This window comes from Calonectris borealis, chromosome 9, assembly GCF_964195595.1.
Source record: "Calonectris borealis chromosome 9, bCalBor7.hap1.2, whole genome shotgun sequence".
NCBI classification, from domain to species: Eukaryota; Metazoa; Chordata; class Aves; order Procellariiformes; family Procellariidae; genus Calonectris; species Calonectris borealis.
The window spans coordinates 22,751,560-22,773,594 of record NC_134320.1 but is presented as its reverse complement, the minus strand read 5'-3'; the positions used below and the strand labels follow the sequence as shown (position 1 = coordinate 22,773,594).

Below are 22,035 nucleotides of genomic sequence, written 5' to 3'. Positions count from 1 at the left end.
GGCTGTTTCATTATATCAGCGCTTTCTAGTGGTTTGCTCTCTTCAGAGAGCTTCAAAAAGCTAAATTCTACTTTGCCATTAGAGTAGGTTCATCTATTATGTGGCCCCGATAACGTTATCTGGAGGTAAGTCTTAGGGAAAGAAAATGCCTTGAAATGTAAAAATGGAGGGATAACGTAGTGTTGTAGGTGTCAGACCGATATCCATCGCTGTGAGAGGTTTAATATCTTTATCTTCATTTTATTCTAATTGATGAGTGAGTCTGGTGTTTGAAAAGCCCTAAATTACAGATGCTTATGTGATGGAATAGCTATTGTCAGAGTATGGAGGAAAACGGCACCCTATTGTTGCAGTCTGTTAAAAATGATTTGTTGAAAATTGACTTTGAATGTTTGTACTCGAGGTCAGAGTTCCCTTTAGAGGGCTCATACTTCCATAGAAATGTCTAGAATTGGCACAGATATGCCTTGCTATTAAAGGAATGATTTTGATATAAATACTTACCTGGCAGTGCTTTTGATTCATTAAAATGGGAAAAATAAGTGGAGCAAAACAGCTGGGACAAGTTCTAAGTAAATTCATCAGTCATTCAGGAACTATGCATTTAAAATACCTATAAATAATAGAATGCTCCATCTAAATGGAAGCCTTTTATTGATGTGTAAGTACAGTGTCACCCTGAAATTTCTTTTTTAACTTATCACTTCCTGGTGTTTAGAATCAGATCAGGCAAGTTATATTATTTCTACTTTTTCAACTTTATTTTAACAACATTATTTTGTATGGTGTGTGAAATGCAATTGATACATAGAGTTGTTAAGCTTTAAAATTACTTTCAGGTAGTAAATAATTGTTTTGGAAACTCTGTGCCTTCACTCAATTTTTTAATATTATCTTGGGGACTGACAAAATAATAGGATAACTTTTGTGTTTTGCCAGTGGCACTTGTAAATCCCCTTTATTCATATTCTCACAATATATTATATTCCTTTAAATACCTTCTTTCCCCTCTGATGATGTTCATGGTACTGCTGAGCCTACAAAAGAAGACAGGATGATGGAAACAGGGATAGTGAAATACTGAGAACCCAGGTTTTGCTTTTTATTATATATGCTTAGTTCTCCCAGGTTTACAAAGAATAAATAAATTGTTTATGTATACATAAGGAAACAAACATTTAGGTTTTTATAAAATTTTGTTTTAATAGATAAGAAGATGGCCTATCACAAAGTGAATGCAGACCAGAGAGCACAAGGGCACTCTCCGTACCTTGACAACGATGAGCTCCAAGCCACAGCGCTGGAACTGGAATGGGACATGGAAAAAGAGCTGGAGGAGCCTGGCTTTGACCATTTCCGACTGGATGGTGCGGTCCAGCATCACCTGGGAAACTCGCAGAGCCCTGACCTTGATCTCGAGCCCATTCAGCCATCATCTTCTCCAAAGGGAAGATTCCAGCGGCTTCAGGAAGACCCCGACTACATCTCACACTATACGAGACAGGCACCAAAGAGCAACCGTTGCAATTTTTTTCAGATACTGAAAGTATTTTGCACTGCTTTGATTTTATTTATTTTTGGAATTGTGATAGGATATTATGCACGCAAGAAATGCCCTTCTCCCCCAACGTCTCAAGAACCAAATAACCTTCATATCTACCATGAAATTCTCAAGGAAATCAAAGCTGAAAATATTCAACAGATTTACAGGTATGTACCTTGACGTGTTTTTGTCTAAATATAATCAGGTGCCAATGTTAAGACTTCTTGTGATTTGTTTTATGTGGAATCTTATTTACAAACCTTGACTTTTTCTTCGTGTTCAGTTTTCTCATGATGCTTGGGGAGCTTTCATAAACATACATGAAAGTAGAGTAATTTTGAACAACATGGATTTGTGATAGTGATTATAGTTTTTACTTTAGTAACATTCTATTGCTAGATATATTAATATCAGTTTTAATGTACATGAATTGAAAAATATAGATAATTCAAAGTCAATAGAAATATAGATGATAGACTAGCTGTCCTAGATCCAGTTGATTGTCAAATAATGTTGTCGAAAAGCAAGATTTTAGATGGCATTTTGTAATATTTGGTTCTTTAAGAAATCCCCATCTGATCTCTGGCAAATAAGTGAATCATGGCTTTTGTTTTTCAATCTATATGGTGAAGCAAACCTTTAGTCTTTCCCTCTGGGTTTAGGAGGGAAAAATTGAACTCTGAACTCTGAAAGACTCTGATTTTTTTTTTTTTCTTTAGCACCTGTTTTATGAATATAAAATGTTGTAAAATATCTACTGACTGGGTTTGATTTTAATTTTTTTTTCCCCAATGTGGAATCTTTTCACTGCTTTGAAAGTTTATATAACACGTTCATATCAGAGTATAATCACTTTTCTGTGCAGTGAATGTGGAAGAAACTAGATTTTCCTGCCAACTTTTGAAAGTTATTTCTGTATGAGGGGGCAGATGTGCTTATTTCTGGCTTCTGGAACCGCAAGTTCCTTTTTCATGATAAAGGAAACACATTGCAGATTTTTTTGATCAGTACCAGTTCAGAAGCAGCAGAACTTATATACCTGAGGTTAGAAAGGATTGTTGTCGTGGACATCCAAAGAATTGTTCTTGAGTAAATCAGAAATACATTGAAAGTAACCACAGAAGTCTTCTAACATAATTTGTCTTTTATTATATTTGCTAAACCAAGCCTAAAATCCTGAAGCGGTTAGTACCATGTTTTGAGCAAACACTGTTACTGAATTCAAGGGAAAAAACAGGTTTGAAGGATTTCATGTCAGTTTTCATGTGCTGAACTGACTCTACTTTATACAAATCTAATTATTTTCATAATGGGAAAGGGTATAGGTGATGAAAAAAGTTGGTTCTGAGTGGTAAAAAATTAACCTCTGTCTTCTCAGAGAGTAAATTGAACTGAATTCTGTCATTAAGGCTTAGTCATGAACAAAGTATTGGAATAAGCTAAGCCCTACTGATGGGGCATTACACAAATTACAGCAAACTGCAGAGAACTCTGTCAGTCTCAGGATAATACTCCAATTCTTTGCGTTTGGGGACTGGGAATCATTTGCCATTTTATTATTTGAAAGGGTGGTTTAAAAACATGCCTTTTAAAACTCTTCATCACTTTTCAAACTATTTCAGCTGGCTGTTAGGGTATTAGTGAGAATCTGGACTTTAGGTAAAATGAACTATACGAATACTTTGGAACTTAAAAAACTTACATAGCTGCTGTCCTTTAATTAACATAACTCTTGGTAATTTTTTTTCTACATAATACCTAGATTTCAACAAATGTGGTCAAGCATTAATTCAGCTAACTATCGATCCTGTGTGTAAATATATAATCAATGCTTTTAGTATACCACATTACCCACAAGATTTTTCTTAACCCGACATTTTGATCTGAGACAGCTTTTATCCCATGTTGTGTTAAGCTGCTTTCCCTCAACATCTGTTTGGCAAGAGTCAGAGCTACTGCAATGAAACCTGCATCTATGTAGCCCCACAAATATAGAACATGCAACATATGTTCTTTGGGGAAAAAAAAGCCCAAACCTGACAAAATCAATATATGTTATTGTAAGACTTCTTTCAATATAATATTCTTCGAGTTACTAGGAATAAGTGGCAGCTGCTTAGCTTGCAATTTCTAAATGTAACTGAGAATGACATTAATTTAATTTTCTTAGCTTACTACTTAGATCAGACTCGGTAATGGTAAGGGATTTTGCTAACAGTCCTGATAAAGGAATTAGGAGAAAAATGTATAAAAGATGCAGCAGTGCCAATCATATTGCCAAAGCAGGCATCACCTTCATGTGCTTGGAGGTCTGGAGTGGGAACTTTCTATTGAGATGAAATCTGCTGCAGTCAGATGAAGCTTTGAGGATTGGGACCCTCTGGGCTTCTAAAGAGGTTGTGGAAGTGCACCGGGGCACTTGTGTTGATTTTGCTGGGATTTGAACTGGATTCTGTGTGAGCTGAATGAACCCTCTCTGCCAATCTGTGTTAGGAATGGAGAATCATGTAAGATAATAGCAGTTTGTCTGCACAGTTTGCTGGAATGGGAGATGCAGGCGTTCCTGTCCAGCTTCTCCGTTGGAGGCTCTTGGTGAGAGCTCGTGTGCTGCTCTTCTGTCAGTCCCGTACTGGCCACCTACGTCAGCCAGGTCCATGTTAAGCATTTTTCCCAGCAGACGTACTAGAAAGCATTAGGTAAGAAAAGTCACTATGTTGGCTTTTATTCCTTCAGCTTTTCACCTTGCTTCCCATGAAACATCAAATGCTACAGAAATTTCGTGCAATTTAGCACGGTTGTAATTACTGGCCTTGGCCAAGTTGCCTAATTAATGATACAGCCTAAGTAAAGATAATCTCTGTGAGCCTTTTTCAACACCTCCCCCCACCCCCTGTAGGGAAGTGCTTACCGTGTTGACGGTAAAAAGTAGGAACCAGTTTACTCCTGATGTTTCAGAGGTTTCAAGAGGTGCCTGAAAGGGGGAAAGGAGTCACCACAAAAAACTGAAGAGTTTTCCTCACCCTGCACGTTGCATTTTACATGCTGACAAAAATTAGGACAAATATTGTTAATAGTATTCAATCAGTAAATCTAACATTTTAGGAGTGTGAATACTAAATTTGCTCAGATAAATATTTATAAGAGAAACAACCTGCTTCATAGCACGGGCAGAGTCAGAACTGGTAAAAACAGATGTAATTCTGCAAACATCACTGAACTGGTAGGAATCCAGTAGTATTATATCTGTTTGTGCCACGAATATGACTTCTCTTCAGTTTTCTCTTGGAAGATATATGAAGAGGTTTTAGTTCAAGTCTGGTGTAACTTAGCTCCCACAAGCCTTCAGGGTGAATAGGAAAAAGGCATAAATCCCACATCCAAAAGAGACCAGGTAGAAGTCGAGATAGAGAATACCTCGGGCACTGTTTAAAATTATATCCGTAACCAGCAGAATTTACCAGGGCAACACAGATGGACAAAGCTGGTAAAATGTATAGGCTGGAAGTAGGCTGTGTCCTGGGACACCTAGGTTGAGACTCCATGGCAAGATTGAGTTCTCAGAGCCCTTTTGGAGAGAGCGTGTCAAGAGGGCATAGCTGGAGAGCAGTTACCTGTGCTTTGAGTCCGCTGTCTTGCTCCCTGTGGAATGTGTCTGCGTCTCTGAAGTATAATCATTAGAGTAGGGGAAGTCCTGCTTTCAGAAGTGATGAATGTGTTTAGATGTGGAAGTCTCTAAAGTTTATACTAAATGCTTAAGGTCATAAGAGGCAGACTTTCAAAAATACAGAAACGCCCAACAATTTTGCTCAGCACACTGCTGAATTCTCAAAAGTAAATGAGCCCAATTTTCAATGAAAACTGGTATTTTTAAGCTACTTCTTAAAATGGGATTCAGATTTCTAACATCACATAAGTGCTTTTGAAAATTCATCTGGTTTTTCCTTCTCGCTGTGTTAAAAAAGGGAATGCTAAAGAAGTATATCTTTATCCTGTTGTTGTGCATCTGCCAGATGCAGGTTAGCTATCCAATGGTCATTACCACATAATTGAATTATTCAGCAGATTTGTGTTTATAATAAGTAGATTTATTTATTTATTCCCCAAATTAAAGATGAGTGTTCCATTTGTGCTGTGTAGTGTCCCCTCTGCCTCCTGGATGTTTTTTTTTCCTTGCCCTACCTTCAGGAAAAGACAAGGGAAAAAATCTGAGACACCGTGGTCTGGAGTTAGAGGGAGCATTGTCACTGACTTCAAGGTTACTGTCACTGACTGTCAAGATTTTGGTCATCATATATGTTGCTAAGCTTTTATATTTTAGAACGGTAAACATCTGAGTTTTGTGCAAACTGAACTTCTTGAGTGTTTTCGGTTAAGGTTTGCGTTGAATATTATTAACAAAATCTAAAGGGACAAGATAATGAAAGCACAAAAAGTAGCAGAAATACAGTCTCTTCAAAGACCTCTAATATTGTAATATCTACTGCTATCCAGTTTGGCATCTTTTTCTTAAAGAAAATACGTTGTGTTGCTCTGAAGCGCAGAACATTTCAATAGGGGAAATACAAAAGGTGGTATTTTTATTTTGTATGAAATGATTTCAATTTTGTTTTTCCAAAACCAGGTAAAAATGAAACAATCCAAGTTTGTTTGGAAAATGTGGTGCTATCATACTTATTTTATAGGAAGTTATAATTTTGGGGGTGAGTTCTGTAAATTAAACCTATAAACAAAGATTCACGTTGAATAGTGAGTGTAAAGAAAAATGGACAGTTATGTTGATGTCAATGATAATTCTAGCTATACCTTATTTATCAGAATAGTTAATTCTCTCAAGCACTACTTTTAAAATTCTAATAGCCTTATACTGTGTAATTCCTTTCAACAGCCATATGTCTCGGTTACTCTCAGATTCACGGTCCTCTTGGATACATTTTTCCATGATTAAGACTGGGGAGCCACAGACAGAAGAGTCTTTGCTTTGCTCTTCATCCAGTCTATAGGGCAGCTCCTATATTTCAACTCTGCTTTTCATCCTGTATGTTCTCACTCAAATGCTTTCTTCACTATCATTTTTTTCCCCCCTCGAGCAATAGGGAGGTTTAAATCCTTTCGTAATACATCTAGTTGTAACTAACTGTCCTTTGGGGGCATATCTGTTCCTTTTTCCAGCTGGTAATATCACCTGCAGAATCTCACAAATCCATCTCTGGCAAGAATTGATTTGTCACTGGTGCCTGGTGCCATCCATAACTTAAGCTTAATTCTTCAAAGGGCTTTGGGAGAGTAAGACAGCAACCGCTCTCCTATGCGGTCATGGCCAAAGAAACAAAAGTGCCTATGCAGTGAGAAAAGGAGTTTACTTGTTTTTTCTGAAAGTGAAGTCAGAAACTTCGATACCCAAGTGTTTCTTGTCCCTGATCCGTTATAATGGCACTGTTAAAACCCTGGAGCTTCACAGGGTAAAGCCTGTGAAACACAGACCTAGCAAGCAAAGAGAGCCCAGAACTTCTTGGAGAATTTCAGTTCTGAACATTTGGACTGCATTAAATTTACAGGCTGCTGCTTGGCAAAATTGACTTTCCTGTCCCAGAAATGAGAAACCATGGCAGGAGCAGAGCCTCTTGTTCTAAAGGAAGGGTATGAGGAGAGAAAGGAGGGCTCTGGTGACTGCTTCCCTTAGGAAAGACCCATTTTGTCCCTACTCCTGTTAACAGCTACTGTTAATTAATAGCTACATACTGACATCTAGGTGGCTGATGGTAGCAGTCTGCTGGCCTAGACCACTGCTCACTTGTGATCTGAGCAGTTGTCTTTGTGTCCCTTGTACACAAGCAAATTCTGGTTTTTGTCATGCCAACTGTTGAAAAATGCATTGCAAAAAGCACATCTCAGTGGGGACTCATCCTGTTTCCTCCTCTGTGTATCAGTCTCAGATATTTAATTGTCTTGCCATAAAAAACGCAAGTATTAAATCTAGTTAGACTAAGTCTGAAGTCCTGCCTACTACATCTTCAGAAATGGATGTCGGCACGTTCCTCGGTAACTGGGAGCTAAGCGAGCTCTCTAGATTTATTTAATTCCCACACTGTGTAATCACTTGGGATTCTTTTTATTCACATGATAATTTTGAATGTGTATTTATAAGTACAAAGCCCCTTTTGAAAGGAGATAAGAGTAATGTCAAACAAGTGAAAGTTCCCACTTATCCTCCTGCTACCTCCCCAACAAAGAATGGCTCTGAGAACATGGGGAGGTGTCTTTTGTGGAAGAAAGATGCCCTGCATGACCCGAGCGGTATCTGTGGAACAGCGACTTGATAAATTTAGGCTTCAGATACCCACTTATGTCAAATATGATTTTTTATTTTTTTTTTAAATCAAAAAATAGGTTATATCAGTACTTCAGAGGTGTTAATAGAAAGGCTTGTCTGTTTTATAGTTTGCTTTGGCTTCATTCAGTTTGCTTCTTTTTTTTTCCTTTTTTTTTTTTTAATTTGCCAAACATAGCTCTTTCATTTGTTTTTCTGTAGATGAAAGAAGAAAGCATTATATTGATATAATGCTTGACAAGGAGGTGTAAGTTTATTTCTGTTAGGGTCAGTTACAGCATATGCTTATAAAATTTGAAGAAATGTCTTAGCTTATGGTTTACTTAACATTATAAGGACATGTTTCAAGTCCACCATGTGGTTCACTGAGAACAATTTTTGTTCTCGGTTGATTATTTTTTTAATGGTACCCATAAAAATATATTGATTTTTAGATGTTTGATTTGGGAAATCATTTACAGGGAAGTCTGCTTTTTGTATTTTAACTATATGTCCTTTGTAAATGAAGTACACAGTGTTGCCTTAAAATAATTTTTCTAAGCAATACACCAGTGATATAGTAATGAATTAGATCCAATAAGCTGTATATTCACATTAGCACAATAAGTAATGAGTCCCTTGATAAATTCCTTATCTGTCACAGCCCACGTGAACGGCTTCTGTCTTATTGCTCCTTTCTCAAAAACAACATATAGTTTTTTGCTAGGGAAAATAGAAGGAAAATCACAATTGGGCCAACTTACCAGTTCAGAAACTCTTTAAAAGACGAAAAAAGTATTTTATTTTGCCTTTGAGATATAACAAAATAAAAGAGAGCTTGCCAAAACTGAGACCTTTTCTCGAAAGAAGAGAAGCAGGAGGATTTGTGTCTTGTATGTGATGTCCTGGGGTGGACATCATCTGTCATCAAAGTGAAAACTGATAATGATGCTTTTGAGTATTTTATTATAAGTGTATCATTCCAGGATGCGTGTTTTGTGGAATGCATAGATGAGCTAATTAGGAATTTTTGAAGGTGTTTTTTTTTATTATTGTTACTGTTAAAGTTTTTTCCATAAATCTGCCTTTTTTTGTGGTACAGTGTCTGTTTCAATGCAACATTCACAGGCTCAGGGTGGAAATTTGGGAGGGGAAGATGGGGACAGCTCAGTACTGCTGAGAGGTTATATCGGACGCAGGGGACTGAGGGTCACAGTCCTGTTCTGCATTAAATGGAACAGGACCTGACGCCTGAACTTCTCCCATTGGAGTGCTTTCCTACACGACATCTGCGTGTTGGTACAGCGCCTCACATTTTCTGAGAAAAAGGAACACTAGTTTTTGATAGGCTATAAGAGTGTAAATGAATTTTGCTCTGATTACTTATTTTTGGATTGCATAATCTTACTTTTAAAATTAGAGATTACCTTGCCGAAATTGCCTCAAACTCGTCATAGCAGAAGTGTGGTTAGGGTTTAGGGACAGAACCAATTTCCATGGTCATTAGCTATCTATCTCTTTACCATGACTGCTGAAAAGTGTGGGGCAATTTAGTCCCGATTAGAATAGCAATTCTGAATGGTGATAAGTACTACTTTTTCTAATAGACGATGAAATGAGCTGCGCCAGCATGGGTGAGGGAGTAATTTGCTTCTTAAAGGTCTAGCATACCTTGTTCTTGCCTGCTTAGGCTAATGGAGGGATCAGGGAAGGTCTGGTGATACCTTAACTCTCCCTGTTTGCTGGGCTGCCCGCGGGACTTCTCACTCTCCCCTTTGCCTGTAGCTGTTTGGCGCTGTGTGGAAAGCTGAAGATTTCAGGGGGTTGTTTCTGTTTCAGTATGACGAACTGGAACAGATGGCGAAACATCTAGGGATTTTAAAAATCCATACCTTTTAAAAAACTTTTGGTGAGCGGTAGGCTCTGTACTTGACTTTACCTGAAAAACAGCAATACTTGGCTAGCCATTTCTGAGTGATTCGGACACTAACGGCGGTTAAAAGGCAGTATTTAGAGGCAAAAGACTTACTTACGTTGCCATCCATCAGTTTTATAGATGTAACCAAACCATATTTCTTCTAACAGAAAGAATCTGAAGGAAAAAAGCACACGGCCTGCTGAGATGACAACCAGTTTTCATTTTAGGCCAATTGCTTCCAATGGGGAAATACCAGAGGATGCAGAAATTGGACAAAGTTGTCCTTCACTGTCCAGTCCTTGCAACTCAATACAAGGAGAATCAGCAATTTTGGCTAGTGGTCCCAGGGGTGTACTTATAAAGATACTGAGAAATAAACCTTCCAGAACAAAACCCCTTAACAATTTAATTAGTGGCACTGGGTACACAGACTATCTACTAATTGCCTGAACAACTGCAAGAGTTTGCTCCTGCTGAGTTAACTGTATTGGCCCTCAACTTCTCAGCGATACGGTGTGCTCAGAGGGTGGCTGTTTTCTCGGAGGAGATGGTGGCACAGGGCATTGCAAAGAGTTCTCTTGTAAAATTTCTTAAGCACCAAACAGTCGCAAATTCCTGTTTAGGATGCATCTCTCATCAGCAGAGTGTAAAACTGAAGTCTATTGGTACTCGAGATACGGCGTTTGAGTGGAGTGCTGCAATTCCATGGTATGCGCTGCAACAATTAGCAATTAGTTTCCTGCCTGTACACATAAATCAAATTAACAAAGCCTCGAGGGGAAAGAGTTTTCTCAGCCCTCTTTGGTGGTGCTTTGACATCCAGTTCCCTACAGTCAGCACCTATGACAGCTATTTACTAGAAGCCTGCTAATAAGTCAGACTGTTACCAAATTTACTGGGAGCAGCAGGACTGCAATTTGTTGTGCAGTATTAAGTTACTGTTCGTGCAGCATTCGTAACGGAAAGCTACTAAGCAGCATTGCTAGGAATCGATCAGGGATGATGAAACTGATATTGTCTGAACAATAATAAATTTTAATAATAGTCTTGTGCAGGAGTCTTGCATTAAGGGGCTTCTATTCTCAGTTCAATTCTCTTTGAAAGCTGATGAGTTTCTGAAGTGTAGTAGCTGCCACACTGAAACAAATATGAAATGTATTGAAAAGTTGAGGCTTTTCCCAGCAATATTGGAACTTGTACGGTGTTAGACTTTTCAAAATTAAACAAGTTGGTTGGCTTTTTTGAATTTCTAGAGTACTGTTTCTGGACAAGAAGTTAAATAATGCAGGACGTCTGTATGTAGATCTGATTTTTCTCAGTGTCAATAACAGGTAATCTTTAAACATGCGAGAAGTCTCATCCTCCATATAAGCTGATGTTTCCTTTGGACACATGTAATTGGCACAAATTTACATACATGTGATTTCCTGATGAACTAGTTCCTGTCCAAGTTAAAATACTGACTCATACTCTGCTTATTTTGTGAGTATTTTTTCAAGAGTGAAAAGGTTGAAATATTCCAGTTAGATAGAATTTTCTCTATCCATTTTTTTTTTCTTTTAGAAATGTCACTTTCAAAACAAAGTGTTCAATGGCTCAGAAGTAAAATTGTTTCGAAATCTTGTTTCTTGGAAACCTCAGGATTTTTATTCCTAGTTGGGGAATTTTGTGCATGTGTGTTGATGTTTCTTGCCAAAGCAATCGCTGGTCCTCAACCAACTTAATGTCTTGATTTATCTTTTGTGAAAGTTGGTTATTTAACAGAATGGAGAAGATAACATTAACAGAAGTTAATATTAGATAAACAGATTACATTTGAGGGTTTTGTTCATTTTATCTTTTCTAATGGGTGCTCAAACTTCATTAGCCAGCAGGCTAATTAAGTGGGTTGCGTGAGGCTTAAGGGAAAAGGTTGCTATTGCTGTGGGGGTTAGGACCCCATCAAAGATTGACTTCTCTCCAGCAAATTTCAGAAAGCTCTTCAGAGAGGAATTTGTATGAATTGTAGTATTTTTGCTGAGATCTGGGTCTAGAGAAAGGAAATAATTTGGCATGTCTTTTCCTTTGGGCGTTAGGGCATGGATGAAGACTGATGTCGTAATTGTCCTATATAATACAGAATGGACGAAATGACCACAGTTTTGAAGTATGCTACCTTGACTCATCTATCCAATACTTGTGTTATGCTCTATGCAATTACATGTTTTGCTTCTGTTCAAGTGACGAACTGGAGCCTATAGACTGGAGAAGCCCGGGAGTTCTCCAAAACGTGAAGAAGGGAGACAGTGGGAAGCAGAATTGATAGTTAAAAATGGATAAGGAGTCCATGAAAATGTCAGTACGCCTTTGATGGAAATTGTTTTCTTTGTTCCAGAAGGGCAGCTGTGATTTAGCAGAGAGCTCACGTATTTACAGCTATGATTGTGGTCGAGGCAGGAACATGTTCCCAGCGGTTCTGGAATCTGTTTCCTGTCGAAGGCTACGTGAGCCAACGCGGATGCAGTGCAGATTGAGACCATTTAATTATTTAAATAGCTGGCTGAGTGCTATTTGCAAGCAAAAGGTGGTAGCTCTGGGAAGTTGCTTGTTTCATGGCTATTTGTTAGTAATAGTTATTGAATGCTTTTATTTTTAATAAATGCCAACCTGGGTGATGGGCCCTGTGATGTGCATTATTAAATAAATAGACAAGCTTAGAAAAAGGCCATATGGTCATGAATAAAGTTTCCATTCCCTGTCAACTATTTAGGGAACAAAGCAAGAAACTGAATTATTCATGATATGCTTAGTGCAAGGCAAATGGAACCTGCTGCTGTGTTGCTAGCAGTGCAAATAGTGACTTAAAAAATACAAATGGTTTTCTTCTGTATTATCATGCTTGTTTTTCTTTGCTAATATTTCTAGAAACTATGTAAGAAAATTAAACCCTGTGACAAAAAAGAGTTAAGTCTGCATAGTTCCTCAGAATCCTAGGACAGACGCTGTGGGGGATTTTGTTTCTAAATTATTCAGCCTATATGCTAAAAAGATAGATAAGACATTGTGTTTTGAAGTTAATACAGGTATTCCTTTTGTTCTCGTGGAAAACTTTTTTTTTTAAATTGCAATAAGGTTTGTAAAGACTGTTTCCTATAGACAGAAAGAGATATATTTATATAGCTGTCTATTCATTTATATATGGGGGTTTGTGCATATGTGAATACATAGATCTAATTTTGCATAGTAGCTGAAGTTCTGTCATTTACACTACACTTCTCAAAACTGTCATATATTCTAGTGCTCAATACCACTTCTCCCTGTGGTTGTGGCTGAAACCTGATTGCCATTCTAATCCCAGGGCCAGAAATGCTTCTTGTATTCATAGTTCCTTTGAAACTGTAAGAACTCAAAATACTATGATTACTGTGTTATAAATGCCCAGAGAGTTATGAAGGACACAGTTCTGCACAGGAGGATGGGCCTCAACTCTATAATAAAGTTACTTGTTTAGCATTTGATGAGAAATAAATATAGGTTGGGGGGCTTATCTCATTCATATTGAAATAAATATTATATAAAATAAAAGATGCAGTGCAGAAATATTTCCACATGAAAATAGATACCTGGGCTTCTCAGTCTGATGTGGGGAAAAAATACAAGAAGAACCAATGGCTGAAAGATCAAGCATTACATTAAAAATAAAACTATACAGCACAGATAAAGTGATGAATGGAACAAATTTCATTATGACTTTGTTATGTTGTTGGATGTTCTTTAGTCAAACTGTCGTTACAGTGTTCAACACAAGGCAAAATATATGTCTACGGCATAGAAAAGGCAAGATGAGATGATTTAGTGGTTTCTTTCTAATGTTTTTTCCAATCTCTGTGTTTCATCAGTCTTTTCAAAGATTTTATTGAAGCATACTGAGATCAGTCAAATTTGTTACATGTACAGGAAAGATCTTGGAGTGCAAGTTTGAAAACCAATAGTACTTTGGATGTGGAATGAGTTCCTCAGAAGGTAGCGCTGTTCTTTCATTTTCCTAATCATAGTGCAAGAACAACATGAAAAATTTTCCTGCCTTCAGATATAAACCCAGAATATGGATCCTCTTTTTTAATTCCTCAAAGGAATAGGAATCTTTTTAAATAGGATTTTTTTTTTTTGAAAACAAGGAAGTTCAGTCTGAATTTTTGACCACATTTTAAAATGACAGTTGGCATCTGTGAACTGAGAATTGGTGTATAGCCCGCATGTTTTGGTGTTCATGCCTCCGAGTGCCCGGAGCAGGAGATGACGGCTGGAGGAACACCAGAGGTGATTCCTACATATGTTCTGCAGCACTTGTAAAAACTCTTTTAAGTGAAAGTGACCGCGTTAATGCAGCGTATGCCCAGTCTTATTACCTCATGGTCAAGTAAACTAACAAAACTCTTAAAAGCAGATTGAAAAGATTGCACTCCAGTCAATCGTCAGTGTGGCCCTGTTCTGCTAAGCATCCCACTGCCTTCACGGGGGTTTCTGGCAGGGAAGCAAGCAGTTCTTAAAATACACTTTGAAGGCTCAAGCCTGCGCTGATGGCCTCTGCCTCTTGTCAGCTATGGTCAGATGAGATCAGATTCTGCAATTCTTCTAAAAAAAGGCAATGATAATTTCATCTGATAGAGGATGCTAGCATTAAACTCCTAAATTTTTGGAGTTACCACTTCTTTTCCTTTATTATTGAGCTGTTTTAGCTAGGATGCCTGAGAGGGTTTGATATTAATACTCTCTTTGGATTAACAAACCGAACTGGAACAGAGGATTTGGGCTTTGGCGGTCGCAGGAGCCGAGGCAGAGCAGGGTGCTGTCGTGGGGCTGCTGGAAGGCGCACGGAGCTGTTTATAGCAGTGCGAGGCGGTCGGGCGTTACCTGGGATTTGCAGCTCTCCAGTGGCAAAACCTTTTTTTTTTTTTTTTTTTGTTTTAAACAGACACTGTTGAAACAAGAATCATTTGGTATTATTTTAGAAATACAAAGCTAGATAAATTAAATCCTACTTTGGTCTTACGGATTTGGAAATTGGTTTTGCGTGCTTTCGTCACATCCTGGCTGGATTAATCTAACTCTCTTCTTACAGTTTTGCCAGCGTTGCCGCTGCAGGAATTGTGTGCAGGCTGCAGCGGCAGCCATGGTCAGCGGCTCCCTGAGGAAGGGCAAGGCTTGCAGAGGTTTAGTCTCTCTTCCGTCTCTCTCATTTTCTCCTGATTTAGTAGGTCTTGAAGTTAAAAAGGTCTCGCTGTTTGGGAAACAGTTAATTGGATCAGGATGAGTCATACCCAGGATTAAATGCTGGCAGTACGATTGGCTGCCTTCCCCTTAGTTAACGTAATTAAGACTGACATTAAAGATCAAATTATCCCTTACCAAATGAGGGCCTCGGGTAAGTGAGAAACTCTTCAGGGACATTCCTGCCCGTCCCTGCCCTGCTCGGGAGGCTGTGGGGGCCCACCAGAGAAGCCCTGTGGTGTCCCGGGGGCAGGGCGGTCCTCCGGGCTCCAGACTTCAAAGCCCCGCTGCCCTGGCGCTCCCCCCTGGGGAGGAGGCCTGCTGGCTGCTCACAGGGACCGGCCCTGCCCCTGCCTCCTTCCCCCTCCGCCTCCCAGGCACCAGGCGCAGGTGGGGGAGGAGGATGACCATGTTGCCTTGCAAATGCCTGCAAAGCTGTCCTGGTTGGCCTGGTGAGGTGCAGAGAAAGGTATTCGCTAAACACAGAGCGTAACAGGCCTCGTCTGTGCGTGCGGCTGCTGCTTTGGCTGCATTCAGAGCTGCGGAGCAGAGCTCGCAAGTGCGGTTTGGGGCAGGGCCCTCTGGGCACGCCGCCTCCCTGGCATCTTCAAAACTGGCCGTTTCCCAGATTGTTTTGGGGGGTGTGTCAAAATTTTTCTAGCAGGACCGCGGAATTGTACGTACCGAATCTAAATGTCTTGCTGCTTGGCTGCCTTTCCTCAGTTACCTTTCCTGAACCGCCTCAGGGAAATCCCTGGGTCCTTCCAGCTGGGCACGCTGCTCCCGGCAAAGGGCGAGATGCCACCAGTGTCTTCTGAGGGGCTTCATCTGAGCCGTCTTCGCTCACGTGTGTTTCTCCAAAACCGCTGACTCTCCTTGAGATCTGGTCCTCTTTGCTTCATCTCGGATAAGAGCAGCTGACATTTCTGCAGCACCTTTTAGCATAGGATGGTAAATTTCTTTACACACTTACTCAGAAATTATTTTATTCTCCAAAGGATTCAGGATGTTTGCGTTTGAAATGCGGCTACTGAATAATCCAGTCTACCCATAAAGAATTAACTTTAAGATCAGGTTGTATTTATTGTATGTTAAACATTGGTTGCTGGCTGCATTGTGTTATGTGACTCTCAGTTCAGCAGAGATAGAAAACAGATTTATCTAAAGATGAGTCTTAAGTATTTGTTACGTGCTGTTGTGCTGCTCATGAAGAGTGACTTTGGGATGAGAATGGTGAGATTCCACTATTAATTCAAGATATATTACCCCAAAAGAAAAGTTGTTACTTTTTCTAGAATGAGGGGAAAGTAATTTTACACAGAGAAGAATGGTAATAATTGTCATAAGGCTTACTGTAGTCGTATACAAATAGTTTCCTAGTTTCTTATGCCAGACTATGGTACAGCATGTAAACAGTGCCTCATAAAAACAATAAAAATATAACTTCAGAGAAAAAGTGTGACCTCAGCGAAAATGATAGGGCAGCTATGCCAGAAGTAACAAAAGCATATCATGGTACTGTCTGTTTGTAATCCTTTAAATAGATGACTTGATAGTAATGGAAAATTAGCGTTCTTTTCTAGATTCACCTCCAGCTAGAAGATGGATCTTTATGCTTTTTTGTATTGCAAACAACATTTTAGCTTCTCTTTCAATTGTGAATGCTATTAAAGTTTGCCAGAAAAGCTCTTATTTTTCTTTGCACCCACCGATGTTTCAAATCATGGAAACATTAGAATGTATTCAAGATTTGTTCATTATTATTATAGTTGAGAGGGAGATAATTGATCTCTGTTAGCATATTTTTGAGACAGTATTTAAACTGCTCTGGGAATATTTGAGAATACATAGTAAAATCAAATGATTTTTACCTACAGTATTATTTGAGCACTAACTTTGAGAGAGACCATGTTCTACTAGATGTGGAAAATTAAAGTGAGTATTTGCTTACAGGTAGTTATATGGCTCTGATTGTAATGGAGGAAAGTTCCGTGGAGAAGTCCTTATTTGATCTTGAAGACAATGTAACAAAGTTTTCAGTTGCTTTTCCCTGTTTGCCAGAAGAATTTCAGACCTACTAGAAATATTCTATCTTACCAGCCTTGAATATATGGAAATGTTAAAGTACAGCTTCACAAAATAGTTACCTCTATAGTTGAAAGTTTGAATTTTCAGAGGAGGCTTAATTATTTAGGGAAAATGAAGATTAGATGAAGACAAGAAAGGCTCCTTGATGTTATTCTACTTGCGTTCCTTTCAGAATGTGTATTCTATGATAATATTTTGATTTCATCACATTAATTACCTTTATTTGATTTTTCCTTAAAAAAAAAAAAAAAGAACTAAACAAAAGGCAGACATGAATTATTACATGAGCACCACTATGCGCTGGGAATCAGAAAAGTGTGTTCAATGCTCTTTGGATCCTTCTTTAAAGAAATAATCAAATATTTTACTTTAAATTCCTTTTTCCCTGAATATCATGTAGCATTTTTCTCATCTTCTTGTATCATCAGATTTGAGCAGAAGGGAGTAGTCGACTAAATATGGATTCAGCTATGGCTGGGTTTTAAATTACTAGGGTTCCAGTTATAGATAGAAAGAACTTAAAAAACATAATAAAGATGAATTATGAATTAAAATTAATTCTAAGTATCATTTTAAGCAATATACTAAAGATCATGAAAATGGAGCTGTGGTTCTGAGAGGAGTAGAAAGCCACGTGATGAACTAAGGCAAATGATATTCTTTTTAAATGCTCCTGAAATATTTTCTTTTGGTTTTGTCACTGAAAGGTAGCCCCCCTAGTTTGCAGCTACCTTTGAGATGGTCTAAATATATAACTAAGTATCATAAATTTAATTTAGTCCTCTTTCAAAGTAGGTTTAAACATTTGTTCTTGATTCCAGTTTCAGGTTTCCTAGTACGCACTAGTTTTCCTGAATTTCCCAGAGTTGTTCTGAATTTACAATCGTGTAACTGTGTTCGGAGTCTTTTATTTAAATTTTAGTTATTTATGGTTAACAGTGTCAGCATTTTAATATTTTCTTTCTGTTAGGTGAGATGTTACACCTGAGCAATATGGTGTAACGCACTGGGATTTATTTTTCAACTTTAAAAAAAAAAAAAATCAAAAATTAGCCATGACTATACATAATTTTGAGAGGGGTCCCAGGAAGATCAAATTAGGTTGCTTAGAACATTGATATGCACTTGTTTTTTGAAATCTTTTAAAATAAATACTTCTGTGCATAGAAGGATGAAAATAAGACCATGAAAGTATGGATTCTAAAAATCTGGTTTGTCAGGTATGTAGGCTGGAAACTCTTTGGGGTGGTGAATGCTTTTATTAGCTGTATATACAGTGGCCAGTGTTCTGGAATCTTGAACTCTGTTTTGAACCCCTAAAATGCCAATAACCAGTAGTAACCCTGCCTTTGTTTTCCTAAAATTAATGCCTGTACGTGTAGCTTATGCTACTTAAATTTTGCATGCACACTTAGCCATAAACGAGAAAATTGTAAGCACAGAGTTGGAGGGAGGGTGAAGCTCCTGTTCCTAATGAAACCTTAATTGTTGAAGTTCAAGTTAAAGGCTGAATAATCTGGATGGTATCAGAGATTGCAAACCCACTAAAACTTACTACTTATGCCATTTAAAAATGATTGGGCACTTCAGTTTAATTTGCTTGAAGGTGAAGAGCTTATAAGACGTATTTGAACCTAGAAATAATTCTGACAGCTAATTTTTACATGCATGAAAAAGAAGTTTTATAGTGGAAACCTTGACTTTTAGTATTGTAGAGTTAAAGTCCTGCTGTCATAAAGGCCCTAATGATTTCTGACTTAATTATGTATCTGATAGTCTGATACACATTCACTGCCCTTTAGAGATTCATGTCTAAGTATCAAATACTGGATGCACTCTTTGGCTATGAAACCTGCTTTGCTTTACCTCTCCGGCTGCACGGCTCTGCTAAGATCTAGGAGATGGATTCTCTTCTTGTTAGTATTTCACATCTAAGTTAAGCCTCCCCCCACACCTCCTTAATTTATAAATAAATGGCATAACCACATTAGACCTCATTTGCTGATTGTGTAAAATGCTTTGGGGCATTTTCTCTACAGAAGGAAAAGCCCTTTTGTATTTGTAGCAACGTCCTTCTATGTGCCCGTCAGTGTGTTGGTCAAGTGGTTCCCAAAATGCTTTTGCACCCCTGGGGATCCACAGTGTGTTATTGAGGAGGAAAAGAGGAGCTGGACCTTTCAACCAGGTATCTCCCTCTCAGATGGCAGGAGAGCAGTGCTGGGACTGGAGAAATGCTGCAGCAGCCGGAGTTGCCCTCCAAAATGCCTATGTGCCTCTTCTGGGAAAGGGATGTCCCAGGCTGATCTGAGAAACAAAAGAAAATGTGGCCAAATAGGACAGGGCAGGCTCCTCTCTGGCTGGTTGTGGAAACAAAATGTTGAAAGAGTCATTAGTAGAAAGAGACTTGTTCTTCTTACTTGGTTTTGTATTAAACCTGCTGGTTTAATAATTAAAGAGTGCAGCATGAAAAAGGTTCTGCATCAGAAGTGCTTCAGGCACATTTTTGAAAGATTGTTACCCTTTGGCTACAGTTAATTCCATTTTAAATAGTTTATTTTCACTTAGAAAGTTCAGCTAGAGTTTGGATTGCGTCCTTGTTGAAGATAATTTGATTTCAGATTGCAGCAGTTTAGAGGTATACAGATAGAGGAAACATTCTTCCATAAAAGCTGCGCTGTATCTAAATCATCCTATTCAGGCAAGGATGTTGGTGCTAAGTTACAAGTTATGTCTTAAGAGTGAATGATTTGTGGTTTTGATATAATATTTTAAAATTCTGCTGCACATGCCTGTTTTTTAATAGCTCATGTGTCATCCAGCTGGCACATATTATGTCTATGTATGAAAGTGAATGTTGACGTTAAAATGACTTAATGGCAATAGGTTTTCAGAAACATGTCGTGACATTACTATTTTTTGTGTCAGACATGCTAAATCCGATCTAAGTTCTAAATAGATGGGCAGAAATGTCAGTCTCGGACTATGTTGAAACTGTTTGGGTATGATGCATTATTTGCTGATGCTGTTTTCTTGTTTACATAAGTGGATTTGCATGGCTTGGTGCTCCAAATATTGGACTACTGAAAACCACCTGCATCTGCCGAGGTATCGAGACAAAAACTCTGGAGGCAGGCCAGGTTTCTGCAGTGCTTCTGCTTACGTGGTTGACAGGAACATCTGGTAACGCAGATGTTGAATTCTAGAGAGCCATAATTATTTTGAGAGTAGGGAGAAGTTGTCACACGTAGTTATTATCATGCTACTATCACAGGTATTAGAATCAAAGAGATGATTTTGTTCTTTGCTGACAGCATATGTTTTCTCAGCTTTGGAGAGGTGCTATTTTGATGCCACGCAATATGCAGATTAAAAATTATCTTGGTTTTTTTTTTTAAGCAGCTTGAAGGTTAAAGAAGAGCAAAGAGACTGTAAATGCAAAATGTTTTGTTTCTTCAGAGTACCAGTTCCATTGCAATTGTGATTGCTGCCAAAATACGCTTCACACTGTGCCCTGGAGCCCCTCGTAAACAAGCCTGTTGGATTTCGTACTAGTGGAAGGGAAGTGCCTTAGCTCTGTTCGGCTCCGGTGTAGGGTTTTGGTTTTGCTTTGGTTTGGTTTTTGGGTTGTTTGTTTGTGTTTTAAACTCCCTGAATCATTTTCAGGCACAGTATTACTGGAAGGAATAAGACAGCCAAGATTTTGGGAATTTATGTATTTACAGAGGTATTATAGAACAAATATTTGAATCTCTACTAAGAGAGAGATTTAAACTCTATAAATAGAATAATTCTGGAAATTTTAATTCGATTGGCCAACTTGATATCAGGAATTAACATCCATTTTTGTAAGAACCACCTTTCATTGAAACAGGAAAAAATTGTTACTTCTTGATTTGTTTACAGTAAATACCGAGTTTTCATCTTAAAGCTTTGTATTTGGACATCTGCACAAGTGGAAATGAGCATCTTGTGAAATTTCTCAAGTCTAATCTGATGCACAGTAATGTTTTAACATTTTTTTCAAAGCTTATGTTTGCAGTAATAACATTTTAAAATTTCTTAGACAACACAAGTTTCTAAAGTGGCTAGGAACAAACTGCAGGCACTAGTGTAATTTCCCTTCTCCTTAGGTCTATAGGAGCCCAATCAAATGTACTTAAAAATCTTTGCACTATCTAGGACAAGTTTTTTTTTTTTTATCTTACACCTGCATATGATAGATATGAAGAGAATTTGAGTAAGTGGGACCTAATATGAGTAAAAGTCCCAAGGTAAGAATATAAGTACCATAAACTTCTCCTAATGTCTTATTCTGCGCAGTCTGAATCTGAAATTAGTAGTGAGAATTTTATAATAATCTGTACTTATTCAGCATTAGAAAGCGGTGCTTTTTTTTCTTTAAAACACAACTTTAATCATATCTTACTAAAAATGAGTGTTCTTTATTTGAACGTCTGAATCCTTTGTCTGAAGTTACGTAAAGTGTGTTAATATTTTTCAAGCTCATTAGCTTTCATATCCACGTAGCTCCACAAGCGCTCAGGTGGCCAAGAAGAAAGTGAAATCACAAACAGGTCATCATTAGTTATTCCTAAAATTGTCTTATTTTGATGTCCAGACCTCTGTACTTTTAACTTGGTTTTGTCCTCAGTTTACATTTACATTTTAGGCTGCACTTAACTGCCTGATGAACACAGTGAGCTGCTGACTGTGCTTGACAATCACTAAAATAACAGAATGCCCTTCATCTTCTGGGGCGATACTTTTATTTAGTTAAGATGGCTTTTAACATGCTTTACTAACTAACTAGTGCTCCAAGCCCTCCGTGGTTTCTTGCTTTTCCACTGCAATGCCTGTACATTGTTTTACTTTCTAGTGGCTTTGCATTCCTCACATAATCGTTTCCTCCTTTGCACACTGCCAGTGCCC

At 38.2% G+C, this 22,035-nt stretch overlaps 1 protein-coding gene across 1 annotated transcript in view; it reads left to right on the top strand.

Annotated features, from left to right (window-relative positions):
- The first annotated feature begins 323 nt into the window (after nt 1-323).
- NAALADL2 (N-acetylated alpha-linked acidic dipeptidase like 2) overlaps nt 324-22,035 on the top strand; it is a 296,669-nt gene continuing 274,957 nt past the window's right edge. The window contains exons 1-2 of the mRNA XM_075157700.1: nt 324-390; nt 1,209-1,710. Coding sequence (XP_075013801.1) covers nt 324-390; nt 1,209-1,710 — 569 coding nt within the window. The remainder of the gene's footprint in view (nt 391-1,208; nt 1,711-22,035) is intronic.